We start from the raw sequence: 21,012 nt of genomic DNA on the forward strand, positions 1-21,012 counted from the left end.
CTAGTATGGGAGCTTCTCTCTCGATCCTCGCGCACTATAAGTGTTCGTCTTTTCAACGTCTTACGGTCGTGAAAGGTTGATCGTAGGGGATTCGCCGCGCCCGCCAGCTTTGAAACCTTGCGAAGAGAATCATATAGAGAGCGACGGTTTCTTTCTGAAATGTAGCTCTCATGCCACCGTGAGCTCTCGTCTTGAGCAGCTCTGTGCCGTAGGTAGGTTTGTGGTTCTACCTGGCACAGCGTTAACGGTCGCCGCTGCATTTTACGAGCAGCGTTTGTGGAGTCGGTACGTTGGTCGCTCTGCGAAAGGTTCGTCGCTTATAGCGTTGATGTCGTGGCGCTTTTTTCGTGCCTTTCACACACGGCGGCTACAATAAAAGCAAAGCGCCCACACACACCAACACCACACGGAGTCCTCTGACATTTTCGTGAACGTGATTCTCGGGCAAGTAAAATCGTGCCGAAAGGGTGTAGAACCACGGTTGAGCCTGCTGAAGTTTCGGATTCAACCGCAACCCTTGCCAACGGTGTTTACCACCTCGTCGTCTCGGTTGCTTTAGGTTCGGGGCGCTATCCATCGAGAGTTGCATACTGCTGATTATAAAAGTGCTGTTGATGGTGATCGCCTGGTGAAAACGTGAACGCAGTGTAAATACAGAACCACACATCCGATTCACCGCATATTCGTGGTGCCAAAAAGTTAAGACAACAAGTGTGTTCGCTGAAACCTAAAGGCACCGTTAAAGAGTGTAAAAATACAGCAAAATGCGGCTTGTGTGTGGAGTGCCGATTGACGCGTTTTCGCGACGATTGTTGCTCATTTCGCTACCAATGTTGCTGCTGATTGGCTCCAGCAGTGGTGCCTCAGGTATGTATGTCATCCCAAAGGGGCACAGAAAATCATATCTACATAGCAAGCTCACATCGCAGTAATACGAGAAGATATTGTGCGCGCTTGGCTTCTGTAATAATTAAAGCCGATTGATGGTTACGGGTTCTGAAAAGCAAAGAAAGAGAACGGGTTCTGGTCACTTTAGGATGGGTCTATTAAGCTTGTTTTCTTCTTCATTCCATTCTTCGTTGGACTGCAGTTAGGTATCATCCCATTGGACTGCTTGCGCTTGAAGCATGGGTGGCCTTGGAACGGAGACCGTTGAGATCATTCACCATGTGAAACATTCTCGCTGGACTTCCTGGTCTCAACGATCCAATCCCGGCATTCAATAAAAGCCATATCTACTAGTTAATTGTTTCTTGACATATCCACAGAGTAGCGTCCCTAGAACGGTACTAATATCTATGGTTATAGTAGTAATAATCTATGGTAACAGCATATTAGCACTCTTTTTGAGTTTTTACTGTCCGGGAATCCCCAGGACAGGTTTACTTACTACTTACATCTATGTAAGATCGCAGCGTTAGATTGATTTATCCTTCGTATGCTAACGTGACTAAGCCGTTGGGTAGCATTAATTGGCCGATAGATCGGCGTCGATTAGTATTTGCCACAAATACTTCCTTGTTAGCAACAGTACACCGTGCGTAAGGTCGCCACAAAGAACCCTTCCCTGCAAACACTGGGCCGTAGTATAGAGCAAACGCATTAGTAATGCGTGTATCTTGTTTGTAGAGTGAATGCGTATATTTTGGAGCAAACAGTTCGATCGAACGCACAGAGCATGGAAGGCGTGTACACAGAAGGTGTTAATTGTTTCATCAGATTTTCATTTTCGGGCGGAACCGGTTTCGAGGAGCTATATTCTGTTTTACGTAACAGCTTAAAACTATTTTGCTATTTTTATTAAATTCAATATTTCTGGTTTACCAACGTATCTTACATACCAACAGCAGGTTGTTTGATGTGCAAACCCCTACCGGCATCCAAAACAAACGCGAAAATGATAACAAAACAACATGATCCAATATTATAAATTCCTTGTGGCGTATAGATATCGGGACGTGTTTTATGTTGTCCAGCAAACAAAGTATCCGTCCAAATATGTTGCCTCAACAGAGGACACACGATACTTCTGAAGTGTGCCTTAAACAATGCCAATATACGGTGGGGGGAGTACTTTATGAATGGGGCATAACTGTTCGCTGTTAGTCAACATTTGATAATGGAACACAAGCAAGGCATCGTTGACACCCGCTTCAAACGTGTCTAGCTAAGGAACTTATACTTACTAGCGTATGACGATATGGAGGCTTTTTTCCTGGAAAATTGTCACCACAGACGGAGGCATTGTGAGGCAGGTGTTGCGACATTTAGTCACATGTTGAAATGTAACATGAATGATTGATAATTAGGGTGTCTTTGAATGTAGGAAATGCTTGGCCTAGAGCAAGCAACTGATGTGAAGTACGTGTTACCTATGATCTTAAATGACTTGCCGTCATTACTTGACCCAATGGATAACCAATGGCTCTAATATGTAGTTGCTGTTTAGATTTCTCATCAAACTCGAATAATGAAAAAGCCGTCTACAACAAAAGTTAATATTTTTGTGAGTCTCTAATTGTAAGAAACTATAGATAGTTAAGAATACATAATTGCAGAGAAGATCCAAGTTTCACGTATTCAACCTAACGTATCTAGAGATCTGTTGTTGACCGAAATACTCGTGGCATACTGTACATAAGCTACACGAAACCATTGCGTATTAACATCGCGATCCTGAGGTTATTGGTACAGGGAACCCTTTCTATTAAACACCAGTTACGATTGACCGGACGTGTGATACAGTCAACGCTTGCAGCTATGTTGAATAGTTCCCACATAACTTCCTGATATGGCCGCGCCACGCGTTACTCGTGTAGGGTCAAACTGGGCAACACTTCGCTTAAAATAGCTAGCTACCGACAAACAACGCTATGTCGTATTGTTAGTACCACTAAAGACCCCGACGGAATCACCTTCCGTCCAGTTCGTTGAAGCGTGACTCATTCCAGGTGGATATGTTCGTTGCACTCGCAATTTTGCCGCTTGTCGGCAGCAAGAAGTCCGTCCATTTCTGCTAGGCCGCCCTGCAGGCAGTTGCTTTCATATCGTAACGATAACGCATATCTCTATTCCGGGGTGTGCCTACATGTTTTCGGCAAACACTAATTGATCCCCTTATACCACTTACTCATCCTCCAGTTACCGACCACGATCGAGTGGTGACGTGCTACATCTCAACCTGGGCCGTGTACCGTGAAGGAACCGCGTCCTACGCCCTGGATGCGTTCGATCCGACACTCTGCACTCACGCTATCTATGCCTTTGCCGGGTTGGACGAGCAGAATAATGCCATTAAGTCGTTGGGTGAGTAGCTTGTTGGGTTCGTGCCAAGAGATCACAGAGGCATTTCTGGTAATGTGCCACTTTCGTTTACAGATGCATGGCAAGACCTGAAGGACAACTACGGTAAGGGAGGTTACGAGAAGTTGGTGGGCATGCGGACAGCCAATCCCCATCTGAAGGTGCTGTTGGCCATTGGTGGTTGGAATGAGGGCTCGGAAAAGTACTCCAACTTAGCCGCTAACCCCGAAAGGCGCCAGGCGTTTGTAAAGAACGCCCTGGACTTTGTTAAGTAAGTTTATTGGAGCAGCGTCTACAAACCAATATGAAGCAATGGACCACATTATCTTACCGCCTTGGCTTCCGTCTTCCAGGCAATATGGTTTCGATGGGCTCGATCTGGACTGGGAGTATCCCACGCAGCGCGGTGGCAAGCCGATCGATCGCGAGAATTTCGTCGCCCTTGTCCGCGAACTGAGCCAACTGTTCAAGCGGAACAACCTGCTGCTTACGTCGGCTATCGGTGCCGGTAAGGATACGATCGATTCGGCGTACGATGTTAAGGCCCTATCCAAGTACCTGGACTTTCTGCATATTATGTGCTACGACTACAATGGCAGCTGGAATCGCCGGGTCGGTCCGAATGCACCCCTCACCAGCAAGGACTTCCTGAATGTCGAATACTCGATCGAGCACCTGCTTAACCTCGGAGCCCCAGCCAGCAAGCTCGTCCTCGGATTGCCCTTCTACGGGCGTACCTTCGTTAGCGCTATGGCACGAGCCCGGCTGGGTGATGTGGCCAACGAGGTCGGCTTCCCCGGTCCGGCAACCAAGGAGAACGGTTTCATGGGCTACAACGAGATCTGCGAGGAGTTGAGGCGTAATCCGAGCGACTGGACGTTGACCTGGGACGTTGCAGCGGCTGAGATGGTAGCGACCAAATCGAATGACACCGCGTCGCAGGTGGTAGTGTACGACAGTACGCGCTCAATCGCCAATAAGGTTCGGTTCGCGGTGCGTCAGAAGCTGGCCGGTTTAATGGTGTGGTCCGTCGATACGGATGACTTCAATGGGTTGTGTGGACCGGAGACAGACACGTACGTCGATTTCGGTGATCGGGAAAAGGTGGAGCTTACTATTCCGCCGCCGGTCAGTGGCAAGTACCCGTTGCTAAAGACGATCAGCAACGCGGTCATCGTCGCACTGGATGAGCTCACTCAGGAGAACGTCATTCCGGATGTACAGGAAGTGAGCAAACCTGGTGCTGGTTCTTCCACCGGTTCATCGGCCACTATTGTGACCAAGCTATCTGGTATCGCTTTTAGTGTCATGCTACTGTTGGCTACTGCTGCTACGTACAGCTTTTGAGCAGCTATTTAACAATTCTAGCGTTTAGCATCGGTCTTTAAAAGCGGAGAAGTGTGGTACATATGATGTAATTAAAGTAATCTTTTAACATAATGGAAAAAACGCTGTAAAAGGACTGTTTCAAACCAATCCGAAGCAATACCAGCTACTACTGATGTCGGTTTCTTTTCTTTTTTTTATTATTCCTCGAATTGATTGCGCGCTGTGTACGGTTTTGTTTTTCCGTTAACACAATTTAATACAGTTACATACAATCCAATAGTTCATCCTTCCACACGGTTCGATTATTTGTAGCAGCTATGCCTCGATTAGAATGCTTCCTTACGCGATAATACGATTAATATGATCCGATTGTGTTTGCTTCGATCCGCTTGTTACGTTAACGACGTTAACGACAGCAGTAAGCGCAGTAAGCCTGTTTTCTGTACGCTGAATTCACCACATCTCAACTGTTCAGGGCGCTAACTGACTTATCATTACGAACTCGTCGAACGCCCATGCATACACCACGTCCGCGCGGCCTTATATGTATTTTCGAAAATTTGGAAGCATTTTAGCTGAAATGGGTTGAAGACTGCGTGAGAAGAGGCAAACGCATCCAATGCCTAAACGGCTACACGTCACTATATAGTATCATCGTCACTATATAGTATCATCGATAGCTACCCGACGAACTTTCCCTGGCACACAGTTGTCTGAACGGAACGTATTGAATCGGCACCGGCAATTTGCAGTCTTTCACCTTCTCGCGGAACTTAATTCTAACAGATTGGCTACCTTTTCGCTACTAATCTAACGTGCACTTTTACTAGGGACAACATTCTCAACGGCACTAGATACTATACGCCTAAACTATCGCTCTGTATGTATAGAATATATTGGAGGGAGGAAGGTGTAATGAGGCTGTGATCGGCGAAGAATGATTCACCTGACCGGCTTCTGAAATCGCGCGAAAGCACTACTAACGTCAGCCCGTGCTGCTCTAAATGGAAATCTATACAACGATTATACAAGGGATCATGGCATGGCATGGCCAACGATGTCACAAAATAACAATCCTATCTCTCGCGAATAGTCTAAATTTTAGTGAAACAATCTTAAAGCATTGTGGACGATAGTTTGTTCCAGTACGCACGAAGGAACCTGTTTACAAACAATCGGCGCCCTGCCGAGCACATGAAATCCAGCAACATTTCGTTTTACGTTAACACGAATACGGAAAGGATTCTAATACCTGGAAAACCCGCGCAGTTCAGTTCTGTTAGGAACAGTTACGTTCCTCGAAACATTTCTCGCCAACTTCTATCCGCAAGGTACCTGCAATGTTGCAAAGCAACTGCTCGGCCCATAATTTAATTGATAACAAAATGGGTCAGGCATAGGAATAAAGGATCTTTAGAGTTTTGTTTTTAATCATGAAAATAGCATCCCGCTGGACTGAGACCGGAACGAATGGAACAAATTTGTAGTTGAATACATGACATGACGCCATACCACAAACGCTGTTACTAACTCTGCTACGATAGGACATGAATGCTGAACGGATAAGGTGATAAGGTTCCTCGGATCTGGGACTTAATCTTGTGCTAGACAGTAAACGTTCAACACACACACACACACGATGTAGCATGATCGCGTGGATTGGACACGGTCTCAACTTGCCATAGATTCATAGATGGATGGACATAGATGAGTGGCCAGATGGACAACGCACATGTGACAGGTAGATATAGGTTTGTCAGGTCCTTTTCCTTCTTCCTCTTTCCCGTTCTTCACGCTTTGGATGGAATATGTACAGCAACGACCACCACCACTACGACGATCGGGCATGGCTTTTGGGGTTTGAGGTGCTGTGTGAAGCGCTGTTTCCGCCAACCAACTTGGGACAATATTAGCCACCGGACGTCGCTCACACATACACTTCGTCTCACAATCGACGATCGCTAACACCACCACAACCACCACCACCGGTAGTAGCGGCCCCGCATCGCTCATCGTTGGAGGTATCCTCGTTGTCTTCATTGCTGCTCACACTGATGTCCTTGATGTCACCAGCGCGGCCACGACCCGTCCCACCTAGCGCCGACGATGAGCCAGTGATGGACTCTCGGTCGCTGCTTTGGTTGTAGCTGCTGCTATTGCTGCGCGAAGAGGCCCGCCCCATCGGACCGGGTTCTGGATATAGCAGGCCGACATCGTGCCCGCTCAGGTTCTGTATAATCGAGCTAATGTTGGTGCCAAGACTTTGGCGCTTGATCGGCGTGATGTTGAGGTTTTTTGGTGATTTTGGTTTCACCGACTGGTGGTGACTGGCTGCTGATGGTGACGTAGTGGAAGAGGTTGAGTTGGCAGCGCCACTTGCCGTTGCTGCTCCACTCGGCTGTGCCGCGGGTGGGAACTGAACCGGCATGTCCTGGAAGGCGGAAGCGAAGGTAGGTGATCCAGATGTGGGCGAGATGGGAGTGAAGGGTGTTAGCGTGAGCGGTGTCGTCTTAAATCTAGGCAATTCCTTCATTACCTCATACTGCGAGTCGGGTGCTAGAAAGAGATCGTGCAGGTTCTTGGTCGAGCGCCGGTGTGCCTCCTGGCTCTGCTCGTTCGAAGAGTACGGATACGAGGCGATGAAGCTGCAGCCTGAACTTGCTGTCGTCGCCGACACCGTCTCCTTAGGCGGTTCTTCACATGCCACGTGATGGCCGACATGCTGAGGGTGTTCCCGGAGGTGATGATAATGCTGATGATGGTGCTGCTGCTGTTGCTGCTGTTGGCTGGACGCAATCGAGGGAAAGTTTGTACTGGGGGTGCCCGGCGACAGGTCGGTGTAATCCGTCCGCTCGCCCGAATCCACTGAACACATGCTTTGGCGGGAGTGGTCCTTCGGCAGGAGTAGCGTAGACCGTGGCATCACCGGAGGCTTCTCGCCTGAGGCTAGTACGGTTTGCGGGAAGGGTAACCGGCTTCGCACCGATGGTTCCCGCTTTCCGAACCGCTGCGCAATGTACTCGTCCGCTTGATCCGGCTGCGGATGCTGCTGTTTATCCTTTTTGCGCCGTTGACCGGCGTCCTCGTAATAGTTGTCGTTCTTGACCGACATGTTGCAGCAGCTGCTAACGTCCGCAAAGTACACTTCCGACTCAGTTGGCTCAAGCAGTTTGCCACCGGCTCCGGCTGCGGCAACGGCAGCTTCAGCTTCCAGTGCTTCCACCGTTTGGAAGCCACTGTTTTCCACGCCACCACTCGATGAGGACGCAGGCTTCAGACGACGAGTCTTCGGTGGTTGTACTTGTCCTCCACTTCCTGCTGGCAGCAATCGATGGGAAACCATCGAAGGAGATCCCGGGCCACTCCGGCAATCATTCGTCAGTCCACCACTAGTACTACTAGAGCCACCACCTTGCGATGAAGGAAGCGTGTTGGGTTCGTTGTACTCATTTTCTGACGTTTCCACCGATGCTGGTGGTTGCTGGTGCTGCTGCTGTTGGAACACGTTCTGCACATTGACGCGACTGGCCTGTTGATTCGGTCCGATACTTTTGGCACCGGCTTCCACTCGCTTTTTGGCTTTGCGAAGGGGCAACGTAGCGGAGAACCGATCCCGCCCCGGACCATCACTGTCGGACGGAGTGTTTTCGTAGCTCTCCTTCGATTGTCCTTTACTATAGCCACCACCACTGCCAGCGCCCGATGGTTGATGCTGACGCTTACTGGCTCCACCGGTGGCCGGCGTCACATCCATCGTTCCGCGTGAGTAGTGATGGTTGGTGGAGCCGTTGCCTCCAGGATGTCCTGGTCCACTTGCAAGACCACCACTACCAGCCTGTTGTCCCGTCACGTACTGCTGTGGTATACCGTGCACATCGACACCCATCACCGCGTGCTGATGACACTCGAGGATGGCAATGCTGGATCCCGCATTCGATGGAGGTGCCATACCGACACTACCGGGACCCACTATGTGTGCACCGGGTGCTCCGACCATACCCAAACCCGGCTCCATCATCGTCGGTGGTACACACTGTGCCGGGTGGATGTACTGATAGCGACCACGGCGCGCCGGACTGTTGGGATCACTGTATGGTGGCGGCGGTCCCCAGATACCGTACTGCTGTTCGATCACGTTGTACCGGGGCTGCGCAGGATCACCGAGCATTGCACCTACCACACCGACAGCCGGTCCTCCTGGAGGGGGACCACCGGATGTTCGGTTACCCGACGCAAAGCCGTACTGCGAGTCCGGACTGTGAGGGGACATACGCTGCGGTGCGGCTTCATTGCGTTGCCACGGCATTCGTGGCCAGCTCCAACCGTGCATACGCCGTCCACTAGCATTTAACCGTCCTCCTGATCCAGCACCCACGCCTCCTCCACCGGCCCCACCGAGTGTCTCGTCACCACCGGGGTTAGGCGAGTAGAAGTTTCCGGCCTGACCGGGGGTCCAGAAGCGACCGTCGCCCTCCCACGGATAGGCCGCTGGTAATACATTGCGATGCGCGTGACACTGCTCGCAGCAGCGACAGTTACCGGCACGCATCCCTGGAGCGCCTGGCATGCCACCGGGACCGGCAGCTAATCCACCGCTCGGACCAAGCAACCCTCCAGGACCGGCACCGGGAGGCAGCACAGCCGTTGGACCACCCGGCGGACCTTGGCCCGAGTAGAGCGAGCGGCAGCGGAGCTCCAGCTGCTCCCAGTACATCTTTTTCCGCTCGTGGCTTAACAGCTGGTACACGAGCATACAGCTGAACACGGCCACCAGGACGCCGGCCACCGACAAACCGAAAACGGCCCTTAGGCACGAGTAAAGGGCACCGTGCACGACCCCACAGTCGGACGTGGAATCGAATACGAACCGAACGCTATCGTCCACACCGTCCGGCTGCTTATCTGCCGTCACCGAGTAGCACGTGCAGGTGCGTGTCTTCTGCGTGTACTCGCACTCCCGGAGCACCTGAAGTCGGCTCATGTGCAAAACGGTCGTCGTAACCGTCACCAGGGCACAAGTAAGGGCCGATGCCAGCCCACACGCTCCGGATAACTTGATCTGTCGAGAGAGAACAGGGAAATGAAGACGGTTGGATTCTTCAACCACCACCACCACTGTTTGTCCGATGATAACCTACCAAGTAACTATAACGATTTCTTCGCCTCGCAAGGCTCATTATACAGATGCCAGTCAGCATGAGCTAGAAGAGAAGACAGGTAGGAACAGAAGCCAAATGTAAAATACACATTCCTGGCGTTCGGTGCCAGCATCAACTGTAGCCAGGTAACTTACCAATGTCGCCGGTACAAACGTTGGCACGGTCTCGAAGTATCCAACGGTGCTGGTGTACGAGCGAAGCAGGAAGTAAATGCCCAAAAATAGCACGCCGAGCAGGCTGGAGATGCCACCACATATCAGACACCAGATGACGTACTTCCGGACACCGGACGGTATGGGAGCTGTTTGGAAAAGTGATAGGACGGTATAGAAATCAGCACTGGGTTGGGGAACGTCGGTAAGATGGTAGTGTCCGTTCGAATTGTGGAGTGTGTGAGAAACGTGTTTTTTTGGAATATTAACCCGCTGTGGCCGATGGTGGACGCGGTGGCTCGACTGGTGGCGGTGGAGCCCACGTGCACGTCGGTACACTGTACTGGACGACCTGCATAAACGGATATCCGTGCATTTTGGCGCCGAATATGATCGTTGATCGTTTTCTACTAATACCGCAAACACTGTGCCTACTATTGCCTGATCAGTCTGAACCCAATAATTTTACACAACAACAAGAATCGAGGCTTGCTTGTGACCATCCAAGTAGCTCATGTTCGCTACCCGCTCCCGCCTAGAAAACTAGGACAATCGGACGTATTGGCTGGCGGGTTTTGCGGGGGGCAGTATTGAGCTTCTTATCTATTTCCCTACTTCCTTAGCTTCTCTGTCAAACACACATTGTATAGGTTTAAATAAACTATTCTTAACTCCTTCACTTATTAGCTTGGCCCTCTTAAATCACTTAAAGTACTAATACTGGCTATTGTTGCTTTCTGTTGTACTATCCGTTTTCTATTTTACTAGCATGTTTGTTTCGTAGAAGGGTGGCCAGCCATATCACTTACTGACGCACGTACGATACGGAATAAACATGACTTGCTAGCGTTCACACGTCGCGTTGTGACCAGGCCATGTAGTATTGTACTATATGTATTTATGCTACTTCCTGGCACTCATTATACAATCATTCATTCTCCGCTCTCGCCTTTCTTCCTTCGTGACACCGACAACTCTGCAATACTAGTCCTCCACGCCTTCTTTGGCCTCTAATAGATAATGCCCCCCCCCCCCCCCCCGCGAGGTTCGCGAGGTCTTTGCCCTTGTCACTACTGGAGGGTACAAACACGATGGCAGCCTAGTTAGCAGTTTGAAGCGCGTGGGTCTGCAGATGGATTAAAAAACATGTCCCACCCCAGCATTAGACTACACTGGCGTTGTGATACCCATTGCTCCCGGTATCCTTTGGGTAACTCGGTTCAACAATCCAAACACTAAACAGGACACAGGCGTTCACAATCGCGGAACAATCGAGTAAACCCTATCCAACTGTTTACTGTCTTTCCGCGCTAACAGCAGCAGCCATCGGGCTGGCCAGTTCAGCAAACGTTTGACAGACGAAATGGGGCCTAGCAGTGTCGTCCTTTCGTTTTCGCAGTGTGTATGTATGTGTGCGCGCGTGTCTGTGTGTGGCTGTTATCCTGGATGGGGTTGTTCCTGCTCTTATCATCATGTGCTCGCTACTACTGCCGTGGCATTTCCCTAAACAATCCATGTGCATACCAACGCATATCGCCCGCCCACGCGTACGTTTAGTGGTGTTAGTATGCTCGAGGGGATAACGGCGCACGTGTGGGCAGCAGCAAGGATGCCATGCCACGGTCGGTTGTTTGTTGCGAGGGAGTTGGCTACCACTGCGTGTGCTTGGGCGCATGTGCGCAGGCCCGTCGTCGGCCAGGACATACTCATGTTGACCAGGGGTATCGCAATCACACGCTCTAGAAGCAAGCGTGCATCATGTGGGATCTTATTTGAAATGACGGTTCCTTCCCGGGATCATTGCTCAATCCGAAGCGAGTGGAATAGAAAACCCTCGCTAATACAGATTTCGATACTCGTCCATCAGCATCATCATGCGCTGCGGGAGAAGGCGTCGGTATCATTAACTCCGGACGGTAAATTGATTCTGACCGAATGCTCGACGACTCGTTGAATGCGAAGTTCCCACCGCAACGGATTTTGGAAAAGGGGTGCTTCAAACGATCGCTTCCCCATGCTCCCAACTAATGGGCAGTGTGTGTTTGTGTATGTGTGTGCCCTCGAACCGATCGATCCTCCCATACCGTACGTACCCTGGTCCATGCGCTGCAGTGTGCGGGTGCGCGGTGCTGGCCGTGGCGGAAGTGGTGGCCCACGATCATCTTCCGAGATCTCATGATTGTTCTCTTCCTCGAGCTTGTTGCTGCTGTCTAGCCCGTTCCCCCCATCACTGTACACCTCAATGTGATGATGGTGATGATGATGATGCGGAGGCTGTTGCTGATTCTGCTGCTGTTGCTGCTGCTGATGCTGGTGATGGTGGTGATGATGATGATGGTTGTTGGTGTACTTCCGCTCGTCAGCCGAACCGAACCGAACCGGTGTGCTCAACCGCGATCCAGCGTTACAGTGGGCACTTACGCTAGAGGAGGAATGAAGAAAGCTTGACGGATCATGGAGAGCAGATCGACAAACGAGCGGTGGCTGATGGCGGTGCGCCACAACTTACAGTGGCACCTTCTTGGAGTCTAGGTTCACGTCCAGCACACTCGGTGTGGTGTTCTCGTCGCAGGATCCGCCGGCACTGGAGGTACTACAACCGAGGACCCTGCTGCCAGCCGGTGGCAGCTGCTTAGTGTTATCACAGGAACTTGCGCTCGATGCCATGTAGCGATGGTGATGGTGCGCAGCATGATGCGCCCCTACCGCTGGATGATGGTGATGTTGCAGCACCGCCGCCAGGCTGTTGTCGCTGTCGTTGTAATCGAGGTCTGCCTCGGCCGTCGTGATGTTGTATGCTGCATCGGGACCATTGTGGTGATGATGATGGTGATGATGATTGTGATGCTGATAGCGCTGAGCGTTGTGGTGCTGCTGTATCTGTTGCCCCGAACCGGATGAATCCGTGGGTGACTGCGGTAGGTCGTTTAGCTGCTGTTGAACTGTCATCGTGCCACCGTTTTTACTGTCTCCAACGGCGGCTCCTCTAGCGTCAATCTACTCAATGTCCGGAGAGCGCATGGAGACGTACGGCCGCTGTGGATCACGAAGGTAAAGCAAACAAAGCATGAAATTAAAATCTTTCATTAAACTCGCTCGCTCTCTTTCCCTCTAAACGATCACCGAGCTACCGGCCGAACGGTGGTGGCATGACCTGGCTAGAAGTGGATGAGGATCTGAACGCGCCCACGAAAGCACGAAAGCCTGGGAAGGGTGCCGCGGAAAAGCGTGAAGCGTTGGGTTTCTGTATGACCTGGTTCCGGCGTCCGATCTCGTGGACCTTTCATTTTCATCGTTTACGTGAAGGTTAAAGGGTATGAATGAAACGGTTTCTGGTACAGTGACATGAGTCGGGCTTCACTCCGATCGGGTTTTCTATTTAACCATATCAACCACAACCATTACTACCGGATAGATTTTTGAGCGTCCTTTTATATTTTTATTGTATTTGGGCATGGATTGTAGATATCGCTTTTGAACATCTTGAAAGTAGTGTTTGCTCAGCGCGACCTGACCGGACAGTGCTACAAGCTGTCCGTGATCGTGATAGTCCAAAGCCAAGATCTCAGCCTTTTAATCGCGCAAATCACTGCCTACCTCTACCACTTAACTAATGGCAAAACACGACGTTCTTTTCGTAAAGAAATGATTAAACAAACAGAGTGTATTAGAATCGAAAGAAACATTGTAATTATCATTTAGATTAAAAAAATAGTTATTTGTGTACTATGAAATAACACATGGTTTGGTGATGTCTGCAACACTGTAAAATCAAAAGTATTCATTCAATCCCTACTTAGTCTTTATAAGGCAAGATAATTTGATATTTGAACACTAATATATATTTTTAACTTCCGACAATAAATTATCCCGAGTCATTAATTACTCCTTCCAAACCCAATAATTTGAAGGACAGAACGAAAGGACAACAACACATGGCATGCTAGTGTGTTCTTTGCGATCATTCCATTGTCCTTCTGCCAACTGTATTTTGTGGTTTTCTAATTTTACACTGTGTTAAGGATCATCCATCTGGGATCACCATTAGTTGAGAGGCAGCAAACTTGCAATCGACTGAAAGCGCGTAACATGACACTTCTACCTGCACATCGGCAGTAGAAATGGAAATATGCGCCTCTCATCCGTTCCCTGAGACGATTGCAGTCCTTGGGTAAGCACACCATCAATGTTATGGGAACACGCTCTTGCCGAACACCGACACTTAATGGTGCGTATTGATTTGTTGCTTTTCACCATGGGTGTCCAGACAGGACAGGTAGGTTTCACGCGGTGAATCTACCGTCGCGCAGGTTTAACTTTGTAAACCAACGAGACCGACGATAAAAGATGAGGGAAACGAAAAGATCAAAAGCATGGCCGCATCCTTCAGATTCTCACCCACGGAAAATTGAGCATAAGGTGAGCTACGAACACGCCGGGTTCGTCTATTGAATGCCACAAGGAGCCACTGCCTTGTTAGCTTCTTTTTTTTTTTGAGAATCCGTTCCGTCCCCTCCCTTTTGAGTATAAGGCACGGTTCATGTTGAAGTGACGACGTTAAAGGGGGAGGGTCTGTTCCTAGTGAACATGTTTTATTGAGTTGTATCGCCGAGCCGGGTTTCTTCTCTTCATCGGCTTATTCACGAACCAATCGCCACGGAACCATAATTATGCGGTGAGGGCTCTTTGTTCGAATGCGCTCGTACAGATTCGAGCGGCACACACAGAAAAGATACGGTCAATGATCGATGTCAGCCCAACCTGCCAAAAATTACCATCATCCGGCTTTTTTCCTTTTTGCTGCTCCCTAGGCCTCATCCGCGATCAACAAAAGTTGGTTCGAACGTTGCCCTTCCTTCGCGAGAAGAGAAGCACAAGAGTGAAAGCTTGGAGCATCATTTCGACGCAACGCATTCCTGAAGCATTTCGGAATAAGCTTTAAGTCGATAGCATTGCATATGGTGGGATGCTTCTTATGCAACGCGTTGCACCTGCCCCAGTGTAAAGCGGAGCGTGACAATATTCTCATCGAACGGAGGGACGATAGCGCAGAAAGATTTGTCTTAAGAGATTCAGTAATGCTGAAAGGCGAAGAATGTGACTTTCTCTTCGTGGCTGAGAACTCCAGTCCATTCATTTTCGAACCCTGAGGATACAGCAATTCGACGCCAATTTCCTACACTGAGGGTTTGAAGTAGTATTCGCGGAATCAGAAGCGCTTTTTGAAACTTCAATGTTTTCTACACTATTGTAGGTGCACATGCAACACGTTCAAAGATGTTCCCTTTTGCGCCCTTAGCCCTGAGCACAGGATTTTCTTATTGCAAAAACCAAACGAATTGCAACTGGTAATATCGAAGGATACTTTTCGTTCTACCCAATATTTGCCCGACGGATGGCTCGATGACATGGGACAGCACAACGGCGCAATTCGTCAGAATCACTAAGAAGCTCACTCCAGTGGACGCCGTTATATGCTGCATGACCGTGTGAAAACGTCCAGCAGTGCCGTTCGTAACAAGATCACCACAACGGTTCTACATTCCCCATCTCCCTCTCCTACCATCCCTCTCTTCAACCATGTATTCTCGTTTTGCTTTCAAATTTATATGCTTCTTCCTTTGCGATGTTTCGCTCCTTGGCCGGAAATTAGCCTCAGATCCAGTTTTTTTATTTTGTAAATTACCTTCCTCTCCTCAACCATATGCAGTGGAGCAACAGTAGCATATTTGCAGCATCTTCAGCATTCTAACTACGCGCTGAACGCATGACACTACCATGATTATGCAGTCCAATAAGCCGCCTCTGCGGTACCCGTGATTTAGATCAGCTAGCAAGATGCTACCGAGCGCGGCCAATGCCTCCACCAGGGCGACGTGCTGGCTTATGTTTGTTGATATAATTTACCGTACCACCACCACCAGCTGCCACCGGGATCCCATCGATCAAGAACAGGAAAGGGGCCGGCAGCGACCTCGTCTTCGTCACGAACACGATCATCCCTCTGTCATCTTTGCGCACGTTGATGATGATGATGATGATGACGAGAAGTGGACGACGTGTTCCTCCCGCTGGTAGCAATCCTGCTTCTTGCTTGTTCGTCCAGGTTTGGCAACGAAGGGACCGGCGCAATGCGTTCTGTACAAATCTCCTCACTACCGCACATTGGATGTGCCCAACGTAGATCGGTGGCCAGAGTTATGCTATCCACAATTCGTTGAGCTATGCAGCTTTGACGACTAACGCATAGTGCCGACAATCCTTCCTACTATGAAACGTGCAGATATGAACTACGCACACGCCATCACGCTGCTATGCACGCGGTCGCTGGTATGATGACTTTCTGCATCGAAGCCAGCAGACGGCGTAGCAGCAACAGCAACAGCAGCAGCTCGCCGTCATACTTTTGCATTATTTTCATATTTAAATGAAGCATAATACGGACCCCTCTCCTTACACTAGGTTACCCGCAACAACGATTTCTTCCCCCTTCGACACTTTGCTTACTGTAATACCGCCAGCCACGCAGCGCAAACGGTGCAATGATGTGTGCACCGGTGCACGACATCGCCATGTGCATCAATGCGATGAGGGTGGTGGGTTCGTCTGGGAGGCAGGCAGACAGGACAGACCGCAACAAGAGCAGCGTCGAACCCGTTTTTGGCCGGGCTTGTCGTTTCGTGGCGAAGAGGGCCGTGATCGTCAAGGAACCAACCATACCACGGTGGCTAGAGAGAGCTTCATTCGTTCCGTCGTTGGCCTGCGCTGAGAATATGTAATTCCGCACATTTCATTCCCCCGATACGTTTTGCTTGTTGTTCGTTGCCGTTGCGCTCTTATCGCTGATACTGAAGGCTCATTATGATGGTGCGCTGCCCGTAATTATTTCACGACGTTCCGTTTCGAGCCTTGTGTTACGTAAGATTCCGTTACTGGTGGCAGAGGAATTTAATAAAAATAAAAAAGGATTTATAATTGCCACAATTACCAATGGTCCTGCCCGATAAAAGGTGAGAACAGGGTATATCTTTATGGACATGGAATGCAACTCTGCACTCCGTTGCAATGTTCTGTGCACCAAGAAGCAACGCAAACAGTGTAGATCCCAGCTGGCAGCGAAGATAGTCGCTACGTTAAACAATGTGTAAACCAACAATTGCACTCGAGCGTCTGGTTGTTGTGGCCAATTTGTGGTTATTCTTTCCATTTTCCTGTTTTTTTTTTCGTTTCCACTCCAGTCACGCCAGCCCAGAACACCAGAAACCACCATTTAATTCCAGCCCTAATGACACCGGCGGCGGAACGACCGATCGCATGTTTAATGATGATCATTAGAGGCGTAACAGAAGCGAGATAAGAAGTGGATGCCAAGGACTGGCACTGTACTGCAAACCAATTATCGTAGAATGAAAACAACGGTGGAAGCAGTCTTCCCGTTCCTGGTGCTATTTTTTGCGCCTATTGAAAAGGAAAGTTCGCACGACCATCGGAAACGGTTATCGCCCGAAAGCGATGGAGCGATGTAGGAATAAGGAATCTCAATGAGTGTCCTTATTGAATCGCTGGTTAAAGTGATATCCCTGATCGTGGTAACGTTCTCATTGCCTTTTTACATCGACTCAATCCCAGGGCGGTAGGTCATTTGATCCTTGAGCAATTGAGTTTAATGGCATTGAGAACTCAAATCACCAGACCATTTCCCCGAGGATTTTATCACAAGAAACATTTGTGCACTCCCTATATAACGAGCTGTTAATGGAAACATGATGTTTACCGCCATGAAAGGGATCTATATGCATCTGAAGAGGGGATTTGTCTGAAGAAAGCAGATGTCCCTGTTCCATTTGGTTGTGCAAGACGACCATAGGCTGAAGTCTGGAGAGTGTTCTTCGGTATAAAATGAAGCTGGATATCGCAGGTCAGATATCTGATAACCCTTCCATTATCCTTGTAGGCCTCAAGGCCTACTATCCTCTTTAAACGTTCTGTTACTACAATCGAATCTGTCAAGTGGCTGCGGGAAAGTTAATGATTAGAAACGAAACTCAAAGCAGGAATCCAGACCATCCATAGTTATGAAGATTATCTGTACTGGGAAGTCCCATTTATGTTACTCTGGTCTTTTGCTTGAGCATTTCTTTATGCTTTGTGCATTTGCTTTCTGTAAAATAAAACTCTAACCACAGAGCCATCGTTAATTTCAACATAAGCAGCAGGGTCTGGTCTGTACTACACATGTACCTGACACGTGAAATATAATAAAAACTAACTGTTACAGACACTTGTATGTTCGATGCAATAGCATCTGTGCGAATGTCCGGCTTGCGAAAAACTCAAGTCCGTTCAGAGATCGAATCCAATGCACGTGCTTTCCCAGAATTATGTTTGCCTCGTCAAGTAATAATTTCTTATCCGTTTCCTTACATGTATAACGAAAATATGTGCGCACCATGAATAGAATGGTGGGAATGTATTGAACATTACGCTGCAGGTGATCGAAAGGGATTTATCACGTACGATCCTGAGGGTCCTTTCTGAAAAAATGTATGAACCTAGCACTTGAATTGTCCCTATTCCACCAATTGACCTTCACGAACACAAAGATCACCGCCGTAGTTCGGGCGCAGTTACGATTCACAGCACTTTCCACATTGTTTCTAGCACCATTTTCGGGAAGAATCCGAAATAACTGGCCCTCAGCCTACGCGACGCAACTCGCAACGTCGTCGTCGTAGTTTGTAGCGGTGCAGGTAGAACACCCAAAATCCGTAAACCCGGGTACTGAAGGGAGGATGGGCGATGGGCTGGAGAATACCAAACATAAGACGGATGCTGGGAGTGATGGGTGATGGGACGCCTTTTGTTTTCCTTTGCACGGTTCCTTCTAGCCGCACTCGTAGCCCTACCACCATTTGGCTATTCAAACACAAACTATTCCAACTTTATGGACACCATCATCATCATCCGCCACTAGCCTAACGGAAAACGATGCCATCACAAACCCGCACAGGATGCGCTGAAGATCGTTGTAGGCAGAGGAGAAGGAATAGGGCGAACACAGGCCATCCGATCTTTCTTTTCTTGGACAAACTGAAGCCATACAAACAACGCTCTTGCAAATGCCTACGGAACCACGGCGGTTTCGTGTTATAACGAGATCTGCTTATGGCATCCACACACTCTGATGATGTCGCAGAGACGTTAATATGAGAGCGAGGCCACATAAAAGTGCTCCCATCTTGCTCCGTTTGGTTCGGGGACTATCTCCGCTTAATTAATTGATTGCATCTAGATCACGCACTCTTCGCTGTGCTCAGAATCCGAATCTTGGGGCACACAAACTTTTCGTCGTTTAGTGAATAACCTTTTTATAAGATCGCAAAGCATAAGATCACGCCGATGCAAACAACCAGGTATACGGACAGCCAACACCATTCTACACCTCGCTTTGGTGACTACTTAAAGCGATAATTTGCAAACACACCTTCACGGCTTCACGGCCATTCTTGGCGCGGATTGCGTGGGAACTAGATCGCGCCAATCGGCATCACTAATGTAAAATCACTAGCACACGAGTTAGCACCTCCCAAAGAAAACTGACGAACAATAAAAAAAACTTATGTGGTTTTTGGATAACTACTTCAGCTTAAATCTAGAGTAAAACATCCGTCGAACACGGTGCTGTCCTAACCTTTTTGCCTTTTCCTTTCCGATCGAAGCGAAGGCATAGACAGCCTCCTTTGCTGCACCGCGCCGCGCCGTATGTTGATGAAGCAGCAGTAAAGTGTTCGCAGAACCGCACTCATGAAACTGAAAACTGGTTTTTCAAAAATACCCTTCTCTACCTCATGATCTCTCCAGATCGAGGCTTCTTTCGTAGCGCTTCCACGCACACACATGTGCGCCTATGTTGGATCCTTCATGCGTTCGTGAGCAAGATCGCGCGCTCGCATCGACCCGATTCAAACGGCCTTTGAATGGCTCTCTCTCGCGTTTTGTTCATCATTTCCATTCAATTTCTCACATATCCTTCTTGTAATTGATCACCCTTCTCTAGCAAGCTGGCAAACTGACTCTCACCCGGCTTACTGGAGATTATGCAAGCTTGGCTATGTTTGCGATCACCTGCAACGCTATTCCCGTGATCGTTTCACGATCGGTAGAAATTCAGTTCACACTATTGTTTGTGAACTATTGCTGTTCTCATTCTAACTAGTTACATTTAACTATTTTGAACTGTGATATAATGATTTAAAGTGATAGTGTACTGTAACGGGTTTTGATTGATGTAGCTTTTTCACTTTCACAGTTCTGTTATCAAATAAAGGACAAAACACCGCAATAACTGAAATGCATTTCTACAACCGACCTTGACTGCAGCTTCAACAGTGTTGGGCCGAGTGCACTGTGTGTTGGTGATCAGATCAGAAAATCGTGGCCTCAATGATTATCTGGTCCATCCAGTCGCCATCCGTCGTCCATTATTATCACGGTTCGGCTTTGCGTTTCTTCTTCTATACCTTCCAGGCGTCTTTGTCCACAAATCCCTCTGTTTCGGTTTGGCAACGCTGAGCCTGTTAAGCCCATTTCCTGCCTTTACCCGCCCGTTCTCGTGCCTCGTGGTCAGATTCTTGGTTGATAATCTTGGAACTGCCATTCATGTGATTAGCTGAAATTCATCATTCGCATTCGTAAATTCACGTCAGACCCTTGGCTGTACGTCTCATACGGGAATCGGGTATGCAAAGGTCGACTGGCTTTCGATTCATATTGGTTGCTTATTCTATGAGCGTCTTTTGTAGGGACATGGTCTCTCTAGCTTCGTGAGAATTATCCTTGATTGTAGGATTACACTCAATTCGCAGATTTCAACGGGCACAGATTAAAGGCGATAACGGACAATCTTAAAGACGAGTTGAAAAAGAGCATAATTCAGGATTAGAACTTGGTAACAGGTATTAAAGATTTAAATTAAGTTTTAAAATATGACCAATTCCAACAAGTAGTTATTACTTGGTCACATTGTGCAGCAAAGCAAGATGAACAAATTTCTCAATAGAAACGAAGGG

The 21,012-nt window shown here is 48.7% G+C and overlaps 2 protein-coding genes across 6 annotated transcripts; one reads left to right on the plus strand and one right to left on the minus strand.

The window, feature by feature from the left end:
- The first annotated feature begins 98 nt into the window (after positions 1-98).
- Positions 99-4,767, plus strand: LOC125954376 (probable chitinase 2). The gene is made up of 4 exons (XM_049684601.1): positions 99-867; positions 3,142-3,306; positions 3,379-3,574; positions 3,657-4,767. Exons 1-4 carry the CDS (start codon positions 765-767, stop codon positions 4,648-4,650), a joined length of 1,458 nt encoding a protein of 485 aa, XP_049540558.1. The 5' UTR covers positions 99-764; the 3' UTR covers positions 4,651-4,767.
- Positions 4,768-4,900: 133 nt separating this feature from the next.
- LOC125954370 (uncharacterized) lies at positions 4,901-19,745 on the minus strand. 5 transcript variants are annotated; one of them, XM_049684584.1, is made up of 7 exons: positions 19,635-19,745; positions 12,453-12,979; positions 12,037-12,386; positions 9,926-10,092; positions 9,771-9,833; positions 7,169-9,691; positions 4,901-7,063 (listed from the first exon to the last, which is right to left on the minus strand). In XM_049684584.1, the coding sequence occupies exons 2-7, from the start codon at positions 12,890-12,892 to the stop codon at positions 6,578-6,580; spliced, it is 4,029 nt and encodes a 1,342-aa protein (XP_049540541.1). In that variant the 5' UTR covers positions 12,893-12,979; positions 19,635-19,745; the 3' UTR covers positions 4,901-6,577. The 5 variants fall into 5 exon arrangements, with proteins under 5 accessions (XP_049540541.1, XP_049540540.1, XP_049540538.1 ...); XM_049684583.1 differs by having other exon boundaries at positions 4,901-9,691; positions 12,037-12,365; XM_049684581.1 differs by having other exon boundaries at positions 4,901-9,691.
- Between the last annotated feature and the right edge of the window lie 1,267 nt (positions 19,746-21,012).

This window comes from Anopheles darlingi, chromosome 3, assembly GCF_943734745.1.
Source record: "Anopheles darlingi chromosome 3, idAnoDarlMG_H_01, whole genome shotgun sequence".
Classification (NCBI taxonomy): domain Eukaryota; kingdom Metazoa; phylum Arthropoda; class Insecta; order Diptera; family Culicidae; genus Anopheles; species Anopheles darlingi.